General features: G+C 45.0%; 1 protein-coding gene across 1 annotated transcript in view; it reads right to left on the bottom strand.

The window, feature by feature from the left end:
- cubn (cubilin (intrinsic factor-cobalamin receptor)) overlaps positions 1-12,168 on the bottom strand; it is a 279,179-nt gene that overhangs the window by 23,107 nt on the left and 243,904 nt on the right. Inside the window, 2 exon segments of the mRNA XM_039754274.1 lie at positions 4,524-4,741; positions 6,466-6,595. Of these exon segments, the coding sequence (XP_039610208.1) occupies positions 4,524-4,741; positions 6,466-6,595 (348 nt within the window).

Raw genomic sequence — 12,168 nt, 5'->3', positions numbered from 1 at the left:
GATGGGTGCCCATCTGGGACAGTCAGAGCATTACAAAATGTCTGTCTCCATGATGTAGAAAAACACAGAAATAGTTCAAATACATGGCTAAGCATTAATAACAATAATAATAACGAAATAATAACAATAATAATAACAACAACAATGATAATTCTTAACCCTTAAACCGCCAGAACTGGCTATAGTCGGTTCCCAATGCAATTTGTCAGCATGCCGGTGCTGATCAGTACGTGCCATCCATTCATGCACACTGGCGCCCCCCGCAGCACTGCAGCCTCACTGCGCCTGGCATTCAGCCAGATTGACGATTCTTTGTGAATCGTGACATTTACTTAAAAAGCACAGCAAAAAAGTATTTAGCGTCTGGGTGGGCATTAACCCCCAAGTGTGCGGCAGTATAAGGGTTAACTATTATCAATTACATAAGGAGTTAGGAGCCACCTCAACCACCACCAATGTGCAGCACCCACCTAGATGACGTGACGGCAGCCATTTTGTGCCAACATTAGTTATTATGTGGTGAAGGGATGAGAGAGGAAGTTAGAGGATGACTAGGGCACCAGAATGACCAGGCCATGGTGGGCAATTTAGCCATGACATCAGGATACACCCTACTCTTTAAGAAGGATGCCCATGACGACAGAGAGCCAGGACCTCGGTTTTATGTCTCATTTGAAGGACAGCACTACTTTCACATCAGTGTCCCCCATCACGCACAGACCTCAGGGTAAGCGCCCCCTACTGGCCTCACCCACATCTCATCCAGCAGCAACCCCAGCCCATCCAAGTACTGGCCGGGTCTGATCACGCTTAGCTTCAGGTGGATGATCTGTTCTGAAGTGCATGTGGTATGGCTGCTGGCTTGACCTATGAACTTGTGACCACTAGGGGTCACTGCCTCCCTATTACAGTTTTTCTCGATTGGTTTGGCTCATTTCTTGAAACCGAGATGACATTCTCAAAATAACATGGACAGATCTCCAAACCACCTTGCAAATGTTCACAACAGAATGGCATTTCTCATTGATTTCATCAAATTGCAAATGCCTTAGTACATGTCTCAAGTGTCTCAGTGCATCTTTGCAAATGGTTAAGTACAAGTAGCCTGCAGTTAGCACAATAAGCCCACATTTAGCACATTTTCCAAATAAATAGATCTTGCTGATCTAAACTGATTAGTTGATTCTCAGTCTAATGGTTGTTCTCTCCAAAACATGTCAGCATGATTTCATCGTGTAAGTCATCATATGCACAATAGTCTGTTCAATTGTCAAAATTAGTCAAGAACATAATACCATGAACACCATATATGAATTTCTTGGAACATTTGATAAATTCATGACAGTAATTGACAATCAGGTGAAATTAGAACTTGACCAACGAAGGAGGAGTTTCCCACATCTCAGATGACCAACCAAACAGTTTGTTTAGTTACCTGACAGGTGCTGTCTATTGTTGTGAATGCTGCCAAACGTGTATATATAGAGCTTGGCTAGGGCCAGTACCATTTGAACATGGAGGTACCTCACCAAGTAAATCAAGAAGGGCAACCTCCTGCTCGAGGAAGAAGAGGAGGAGGAGGAGGAGGAAGAGGAAGAAGAAGAAGAGAAGAGGCGGAGGAGGAGGAGTGAGGATGCGTGGTGGTGGAATAGGGGGAAGAGGCCGAGGAGCACGAAGACACCATGCTGTCCCGGATGAGATTCGGGCCACAATTGTAGACCATGTGGTTAACCATCGCCTGACAATGGCAGAGGCTGGGCCGAGTGCAGCCTAATGTGCCTCGCTCTACTGTCTCCTCCATCATCCAAACCTTTCGCAGGGAAAACAGGTATGTACTCAGTCAATGATGGAGTCATTACAGTATACAGTACTGTGCATACTGTAAAGCAAGACATGTATAAACTCTTCATTCCGTGTGTGTGTGTGTAGGCCTACAGTACTGTAATATATTACCTCAATGTGATGTTGCAATATGATGTTACAGTACAGTAACTCATTCTGTAACAAATACGGCATACATTACAATTGTCATACAGTGTTGTCCTTTGACTTCTACGTCTAGGATTGGACGACAACCTCACATGGGTGGCAGAAGAAAACTTCTCAATGAACAACAAGAACAAGAGATCTGTAACATGGTGATTGCAAATAATGCTCTCACTTTGAGACAGATCCGTGATGCAATCCTTCAAGACAATGCCATATTCCAAAATGTCAACTCTATCAGCATCTCCACAATAGACCGGGTATTGAAGAAGCATCAGATGACCATGAAGCAGATTTACAGGGTACCATTTGAGAGGAATTCTGACAGAGTGAAAGAGCTGCGGTACCAGTATGTGCATGTAAGTCAGTTATTGGTTGTCTATTATAGTAACATTACAGTAAGCAGTGGTTCCCAATTTGTTTGGTTTTCAGTATCCTCTTTACCTTTAGAATCCAGCTTTATCTGACTACAGCATTTTGCCTAAAACTGCAACAGTGTTTCTCCCTCTTTGTGTCAAATACTCCCTGCAGTGCCTCTGCATAGGCCTGTACCCCAGGTTTGGAACCACTGGAGTAGTGGCCAGTAGCAGGCTATATTGAACTTGTGGAGGAGAACATAGAACAATCCCATGTAATTTTCTATTTCTGTTGTGTATGACTCCTCTATATGACTGATTTGATTTTTTACTCTATTGTAGAGAATAATGGCATTGGAAGGGAATGAAACATCTCACATCCTTGTATTTGTCGATGAGGCTGGTTTCAACCTGGCCAAGGGCAGACGTGGCCGTAACATCATTGGTCAGCGGGCCACGGTGGATGTCCCAGGCCAGCGAGGGGGCAATTTAACAATGTGTGCTGCCATATCTGAGAATGGTGTGGCCACACACATCCCCAGTTTAGGCCCATATAACACTCAAAGCTCCTCATTTTCTTGGACCGTCTTTATACACATCTGGTCCCAGAAAATGAGAGAGGTCTCGAAGGGCCTCACCTACCACACTATGTGATCGTGTGGGACAATGTAAATTTCCACCGTGGGCGCTCATCAGGGCCTGGTTCACCACCCATCCAAGGATGCTCATGGAGCTACTACCACCATACTCTCCTTTCCTTAATCCCATTGAGGAATTTTTTTCCGCTTGGAGGTGGAAAGTCTATGAACATCAGGCTCAAGACCAGAGATCCCTGCTCCATGCAATGGATGCTGCATGTGAGGACATTACAGGGGATCAGTGTAGGGGATGGTTGAGACATTCGCCGTTTCTTCCTCGCTGCATCGCAAGGGAAAATATCCGCTGATGTGGATGAGAATCTATGGCCAAACAGAGAGCAGCGTGGATGGCCAGGAGGATGAGGATGGTGGCCAGGAGAGGGACGGTGACGACAACAACCAGTGAAAGTTACCTTAGTTGTGAAACTTTATTTACTGTAAGCCCTACTGTAGGCTAGATATAATTTTTCTTGTTTTTTGTTTGTGTTTATATTTCGTACATGTACAGAATACTGTATACATTTTATGTACTCTAATGTATGGAAGTTACTTTATGTGTGTCAATAAAAATGATTACAATTTCCTTGGAAGTAGGAGTGCAGTGTGTCTGATGTCAAACTTTGGAGGCTGCTCTTACTGTAAAATCCTTTTTTCAGTTTTATACATAATTGTATTCTGTTGGCTAGACCTCTGCCATAGTGACAAAACATCTAGGCATTTTGACTTGCAGTGCTTACACGATGCCAAAGGGACGATGCATTTTGGGGCACTAACTATTTAAATGGGAAAGGAATTTAGTTTTGACACATGGGTAAACTATTTTGGGAGAGATACGAGCTTTTGCAGGTGATCCATGGTGTTGTGCTAAACCATCCAGGTTATTTTGGAAAACGCACTAAGTGAATGCAAATGAGCCAACGCAATTGAGAAAGATCTTTGACATTTTGATGGTACTGACTCTTTATATGGGAAAGGAATCTATTTTGAAGCATGTATGAACAGTTTTGGGAAAGATATGACCTTTTGCTAGTGAGCTGTAATGTTGCAGAACTGTAAGACTGTTTGGCCAAATGATCTTATAGTTTTAAGAATGTAATTTCTGTTTCAAGAAATGAGCCAAACCAATCGAGAAAAACTGTAACACCAAGCAGCCATCAGTGCTGTTCTCATATTTTGTCTGTTTTTAGCACTCAGTGAAGAATCACTCTATCTAAGCCAACACACTGGAATTTTATATGGCGCCTTTTCTTTTGTGAACACAATCCAAATTTCCTTTATGAGCCTGTGTGCTTTCATATTTTATAAAGTCAATACTGACAGTTGAAATAAGTCATGCACGCTCAGTTAGAACGGTTAGGAGAAGAAAGAGAAGATGAACTGGGAAATGAAAAAGTTAAGCCGAGGTCACAATGCCATCCTACATCCTGCAGCGTTGACCTTCTGTTGAATGGCTCCAGGGACCAGGAAGCTGGGAGGTCAGCAAATTCAACAGACAGTAAGGACAAAAATCAGAACCAAAGATGCAGGAGGCCTGGTCACTTACCTATAGTCTTACGAAATGTGGCCCTCCAGCCACCCGCCGTAATGGAGGTGTCTGTCTTGAACACCAAGAAGAGGTTATTTGAGGAGCTTTTAATGACTGGTGGGGTGACCCGGCCACAGAATTTACCAAGCAAGGGGGCAAAGGTGTCCACTCCGTCATAGACAGCCACGTAATCAAAGGCGCAGTTGGAGGAGACCTCCAGGTCAAACGAATTAAACCTGCAAGAGGAACAGACACGAGAGAGAAAAAGAGAGAGAGAGTGCAGGGCACTGCGTTAGAGGGGGCAGAAGGAGAGCCAGCAAATGGCACTGCGGTGCCCACATGGCACCCAAGAGGCTGAACAAAAAGGCACTCTGAGCCAGGCTTGGCACGGCACATCCTCGCCTTGTCTGTAAAGACAGAATTCACACCTCACAGCTGAGTATGAAGGAAAAACAGAGTTAGGCAAAGGGCAGAGGGCACTGGGTAAACTGGGAATTTCTTCATAGAATTTAACCATAAGTCACCATTTATAAAACGAATAAAAAAAATTAAAAAGCTAATGAAGTCATTGAATTTATTTATTAACTGACAAAGTAGTGGCAGAGTGGCACAGTGCCTCACAGATCACAAGTCCTTGGTTGTCGTCCAGTTTGGAGGTTAAACTTCATAGCCGAGGTTACGGATACACCCAAAGTTTTATTGTGAGGTTTGGAATTGCAGGATAAACAAATTTCACCAACGATTCCCAACTGTGAGTTTTGCTTTGTGTTTTGGTTGCTGGTTTTGTAAATGTTTGCTTTTTTAAAAAAATTTGTACTCATTTCTGGTGGAGAATTTCAGATTTTTCTGTGTTGTTGTTATGGTTTCTGCTGAATTGCTGGATTGCTGAATGGGGTTAAGAGGCATTTTTTTTTGTTATTACGTCACATTCATATTACGTCACATTCATATCTTTTTTTTGACACCATTTTATTTTTTGTCATCACCAGCATTTCGTGGCGCCGTTGCTACTGTGTTGTCAAATGCGCACAGCATGTGACGTCACCGTTGTGCTGCCACGGATGTTCAGGTCGGCCAAGATTTGGACAAAACCCGAGATGTTTTTAGTAGGTTTAATTTTCTGATAAGAGAGTTTATTACTGTAACTTTTGGACTGCGAGTTTCGGGTTGTTATATAGTTGTAGTATACAGCAGTATAGTCAGCCCAGTAGTTATTACTGTGTATTATTATGTGAGGTCCTTCCTATAAGAAACTGAACTTCCTAAAAAGAGTGCCAACGAGCCAACATAGCAGACTTGCATTCGCAGAGGTGTGCAGCGGTGAGTGACCGTCACCTTTAGAGACCCCACTTGCTCAATGGCGCCACGTCAGCTATTCATCCAGTACACGGAGAACAGCAACTCTTCTCTCCGGTGCCTTTTCATGAAATATAAGACCCTGATGACAGCACACTGGACACGCATCGCGCTTTAGCACCCCGTTGAGCTCCACTGAATCCATTTGTTTGTACCGGCGAATCGATGTGTCTTCACTAAAATGAACAAATCATCCGAGAGTCGCCCATCACCAGCATTCACCTCTTGAAGGGCCGGTGGTCTCTCCTTTTATTGGCCTGGCGCCTCTCTCACCTCCTTGCCACACTATCTGTTAGACACGTCTGGGGTCCTTGCTGTCCCGTGTTCTCACCTGCACCCGCTATGCCGCCACTCTCGCCTCACCTCCAAACTTCAGGCTTCAGAACCTGAAAATCCTCACCACACATTTTTTCTGTAACAATTCTTAACCAGGTGGTCTCTCTTAAATAATTTTTTAAAATATATTATCGTAATTATTATGCCACCACAGGAAAAGGCCACATGAATAAAGAGTGAGAAATTCAAACGTCATGATGGAGTCCCACTCGCTCCCTTAGCCGTATTACATGGAGACCCTGCTGCGGTTTACGACGGTGCGACTTACTTGAGCTCGATGACCCAGCTGTTGGCCACCACCAGGTGGTAGGTGCAGTTCATGTCACTGTGGTAGTTGGAGACGGAGTGCGTCGGACTGCTGATGGTGCCGGATGACTGGTTGAATGTGCCGCCACAGGCTGGGAAAACACAAAATGTGGGACATGTGAGAGGAGGCCTGGCAGAGGACGAGGGACATTCAGTGTCATGCGAGGAGTAGACTGGGATGGCATCATCTCAATGCTGGATGGTTTGACCAGTTAACCACTAGGGGGCTTCACTATCTGTGAGACCACCACAAGGCACTTCACAGCTGTGACACTTTTTGATTTCTAGGGTCGTCACTGCCACTCGTGGCTCCCTTAGATTAAAAACATGAGCTGTTGATGCCCCAGAGGACAGTCGGGTATCCCGCCCAGGACAGGAAGCTATAATGGAAAGATGGACTAAAATAGGGGTGCCTTATGATTCACATCAGGAACTGGAAAAAGAGGCCAGCAGGAAACAGTTCATCCCCCATGATAATAGGTAGCGGTGTCCTTCATATAGAGACCCAGTTTGGACACCCTTGGGCTGGCATGGGAGTTGGAGTCCAGAAGTGCAGCCCTGAAGGGGTCCCTGGGTGCTGCTAGGGGGAGGAGCTCCCCGGCTTTGTTATGACCCAGAAGTGCTTCTAAGTGGCCACATCACGTCACCAGAACTGCTACCGGGCACACAATAAAAGGAGACCACTTCCATAACCCGACAAGTCGGAGCTGAGAAGAAGGAAACCAACACTTGACTTACAGGAGTAAAAGTGAGGAGAGAAAAGGGAGAAGAGTAGAGAAGAGAAGAGGAGGACCTGTTTATTGGTATGCAAAAAAAAACTCTGATTTGAACCCGGGACCATTTAGTGCATTTATGTTTGGGGATTGGGGCTCAGTGATGCCCCCTAGCTTTCACAGAGCACACCGTTCTGCTTTAGTGACTAACTCCGGGTCTGGCAGTCAGTCTGGGTGGGCACTGAAAGAGCATCCTTGGAGTTTAAAGGCGGGGCCTCGTGGGGAGACCCCCTAAATGTTTGGTTAATTTCTTCTTCAGGGCAGAATGGTGGGACAGCAGCTCATTTACTGTCTTCACTTTGCACGTTCCCCCCATGACTAGGTGGGGTTTCTTCTGTGGTTTTCTCTCCATTTCCAAGCGTGAAGTGTCTACCTGTTCATGACGTATTCTCCGTTTTTGCTTTTCTTTGATGTCTCCTCTGTTTAAGTTAAAGTGCTCTTTATATAATAGTTACTTAGTTCACTTTTGTGTACATTATGTTTCTATGTGTTAAGTTGTCGTGTTTTGTGGGTGGTTCCCAAGAGGTGGGGACAATGGCCCCTCCCCTTCTAGGCACCGCCCCCAGCCCTATAAAGGCAGTGCAGGTGGGCAGTTCAATGGGGTACGTCGGTAATGTCGGGTGTCGTGTCGGCGACTGCTCTCCGGTTTTTACTTTTACTAATTTAGATTTACGGGACTGCGGCCTTCTTAACTCCGTTTCTTGACCATTCTTTCAGATTGTGTTTTGGGACATCATTGACTACTGGACTGCTTCTTCTAGGCCAGTCCATCTGTGCCTTTAGTGGAGTTCTTGTTTTTCAAGAGTATTTATGAAAAGTAAATGTTTATCCATAAAGATTCCCTGTGCGCCCTTCAATGACAAGCCAAAGGTTTGCCGTCACCCTTCCACTTGTAGGGTTGTTGTGACATTTTTTGGTCTTTACTGAGCTGCTTTGCCATCTTCCTATTATTGGGGTCTCCTGCAGATGAAGCCAGCAGTTTGCTTCTTGGTTTGGCTGAAGTTAAGGCTGCCTGGTACTGTAGCTTTCTGGCCTGCTTCCTAACTTCTTTTTGAAGGCCTCACCATATTATGCCTGGCAGAAGCTCTACAGATCATGACAGTTTGAACTGGCAATTTTAAAATGACCCCGTGTGAGTGAGTGGACAGGCATCCCATCTACATTTTGTCACCTTCTAATGACCAGTCACACCACACCACCCCTACAACATCAACAACTTCCACCACATCAGCTGGAATGGCCAGTGAGGAGTCCACCTCTGACCATCAGTGTGCACCGTCCAGACCTGAAGATTGTGGAAGGAGATAACTGAGGAAAGCTTCACATATGAAAAGCTGAGGAACAAGATGGAGTCCGTCCTCAAGTTCTTAAGGCCCGTGTGGAGTCCTCTATCACCTGTCCAGTCTGTCACTGAGGCTCCAGAAAGTGCCACTGCTGTGGAAACCATCCTGCATTGTAAGGTGGACACCTCTTCACCTCATGACTACAGACCAGTGGCACTCACGTCTCACATCATGAAGATCTTCTAGGAGCTGGTCCTGGACTGTATGAGTCCTCTTGTAGTAGACCACCTGAACACATTGCAGTTGCAGCCTATTGACCAAAGACTGGAGCAGAGGATACAATTATTATTATTATTATTATTAATTATCTGTCTGCTCCACAAGGATGGACAAAGCTGGCCGCAATGTGAGGAGTGTTTGTAGATTTCTCCAGTGCCTTCCTGCCATCCCTGTTAAGGGCTAAAGTCAGAGATACGCAGATGGATGAGCCTGTGGGGTCCTGACGATGAACTCTCTGTGGGGCAGACCACTCATTGTGAGACTCAAGGACTGTGTGGGCAACATTGGAGCTCCACAAGGAACAGGCCTGTCTTCTTTGTTCTTCACTCTTTACACCTTGGACTAGAAATAGAGCAGCAGGTCAGGTCAGTTGTAAGAATTCTCATAGGATTCTGCACTTATGGCGGGTACTGATGAGGGAGATGAGACCGAGGAGAGGAGTCAGGGGGAGAAATTGAAGATTTGTTTGACACTTAATAGCAAAAACCTAGGAATTGCTGCACCAGAGAGGCTCTGAGCCCGTTGACCATTGAAGGGGTGGATGTACATTGCAACAAATACTTGGGGGTCCACCTCAAGAACAGGCAGAACTGGTGTAGGAACACAGAGGATCTACAGGACGACTGTCTGCAGCTTAACATCAGCAAAACTGAGGAACTGCTTATTGACTTTCACAGCACCAAAGAGCCTGCATGTCTGGTGGTGGAGTGGATGTAGCGGTGGTCCACCCCTATAAGTACTTGGGGGTCCCCATCAATGACAGGCTGGACTGATCTTGTATGACAGAAGAAGTAGAGAAGAAAGGGCAGAGCAGACTCTTCTTTAGGAGACTGCGGTCCTTTAATGTGCGAAGTGAAATCCTTCATACAGTTGTGCTTGAAAGTTTGTGAACCCTTTAGACTTTTCTATATTTCTGCATAACTATGACCTAAAACATCATCAGATTTTCACTCAAGTCCTAAAAGTAGATAAAGAGAAACCAGTTAAACAAATGAGATAAAAATATTATACTTGGTCATTTATTTATTGAGGAAAATGATCGAATATTACATATTTGTGAGTGGCAAAAGTATGTGAACCTCACGGATGATCAGTTAGTTTGAAGGTGAAATTCAAGTCAATGGGATGCCAATCAGGTGTGAGTGGGCACCCTGTGTTATTTAAAGAACAGGATCTATCAAAGTCTGCTCTTCACAACACGTTTGTAGAAGTGTATCATGGCATGAACAAAAGAGATTTCTGAGGACCTCACAAAAAGAGTTGTTGATGCTCATCAGGCTGGAGAAGGTTACAAAACCATCTCTAAAGAGTTTGGACTCCACCAATCCACAGTCAGACAGATTGTGTACAAATGGAGGAAATTCAAGACCATTGTTACCCTCCCAAGGAGTGGTCGACCAACAAAGATCACTCCAAGAGCAAGGCACACGTGTAATAGTCAGCAAGGTCACAAAGGACCCCAGGGTAACTTCTAAGCAACTGAAGGCCTCTCTCACATTGGCTAATGTTCATGTTCATGAGTCCACCATCAGGAGAACACTGAACAACAATGGTGTGCATGGCAGGGTTGCAAGGAGAAAGCCACTGCTCTCCAAAAAACATTGCTGCTCGTCTGCAGTTTGCTAAAGATCACGTGGACAAACCAGAAGGCTATTGGAAGAATGTTTTGTGGACGGATGAGACCAAAATAGAACTTTTTGGTTTAAATGAAAAGCGTTATGTTTGGAGAAAGGAAAACACTGCATTCCAGCATAAGAACCTCATCCCATCTGTGAAACATGGTGGTGGTAGTATCATGGTTTGGGCCTGTTGTGCTGCATCTGGGCCAGGACGGCTTGCCTTCATTGATGGAACAATGAATTCTGAATTATATCAGAGAATTCTAAAGGAAAATGTCAGGACATCTGTCCATGAACTGAATCTCAAGAGAAGGTGGGTCATGCAGCAAGACAACGACCCTAAGCACACAAGTCGTTCTACCAAAGAATGGTTAAAGAAGAATAAAGTGAATGTTCTGGAATGGCCAAGTCAAAGTCCTGACCTTAATCCAATCGAAATGTTGTGGAAGGACCTGAAGAGAGCAGTTCATGTGAGGAAACCCACCAACATCCCAGAGTTGAAGCTGTTCTGTACGGAGGAATGGGAGAAAATTCCTCCAAGCCGTGTGCAGGAATGATCAGAAGTTACCGGAAACGTTTAGTTGAGTTATTGGGGGGTCACAGCAGATACTGAAAGCAAAGGTTCACATACTTTTGCCACTCACAAATATGTGATATTCGATCATTTTCCTTAATAAATAAATGACCAAGTATAATATTTTGTCTCATTTGTTTAACTGGTTTCTCTTTATCTACTTTTAGGACTTGAGTGAAAATCTGATGATGTTTTAGGTCATATTTATGCAGAAATATAGAACACTAGCCAACCCAGGCATACCATACACGCATAATCAGGCGGTTTTTAATGATTTTTAAGCAGAGGGAGAAAATTAACATTTGAAAATCGGTAATGTAATAAATCAGCATGAAAAGCAACATTGTAACAATGCACGGAACGAACCAACACACAATCGTCTGAAGTGACTGAAAACTGGCGCCGTCCTCGCGCCTTCTCCTGCCAGACAGAGGGATGGGGGTGCACGCGCGAGTGTGGAACGGGAGGAGAGAAGAATGGCGTCGATTCAGCTCCGTCCGTCGTGCTAGTCTGCTGATTTCTTGTTCAGTATGCACTGCCGCTCATGTGTCCACATCCAACTCGTCACTTGAGTCGCCGTCTTTACACAGTCCAGATGTACCTGTGACTGACGTAGACTTTTCATTGCTCTGTGCGGTTTTGGCTGCTATTCTATATATAATCCACCAAGACACCCGACCACGGTAGTAGCGAGGTGTGTACAAAGGGTTGGGACGCAACCAGTGGGAGCGTATGAGTCGCACTTAGTGGGACTTAGTTTGCAGCCTGAATGGGGTTCATCGGCTTACCCACGCCGGGTAGACACACGGTCTACCAAACATGCACAAGGTTCTAGCTGCATGTAGACGAAGCTGGAGCATTTCTGCGGGAATGGAGTGAATAAACTGTGCAGGCCCTTCAGTATCGTACTCTGCCTTCGGTGTGCCATTACACTGCAGCTCAATCACCTCCATCTCAATCTGCACAGGCGCAGTTTCCACATCGACAGCAAATGGGTTGAAACAACTGAAAATTCTTTTTATGTTCTTCAAAGTCACCAAAGCGCCGTGTGCAGTGGCTCAGTTTATCAGCAAAGTGCGTATTTGGGAACACCGTTGTGCCGACTTGGTTCAACATTACTTGGCAACAGGGAAAGTG

This window comes from Polypterus senegalus, chromosome 5 (assembly GCF_016835505.1).
Source record: "Polypterus senegalus isolate Bchr_013 chromosome 5, ASM1683550v1, whole genome shotgun sequence".
Taxonomy (NCBI): domain Eukaryota; kingdom Metazoa; phylum Chordata; class Cladistia; order Polypteriformes; family Polypteridae; genus Polypterus; species Polypterus senegalus.
The sequence above is the reverse complement of the archived record's forward strand: the minus strand, read 5'-3'. Positions and strand labels throughout refer to the sequence as shown.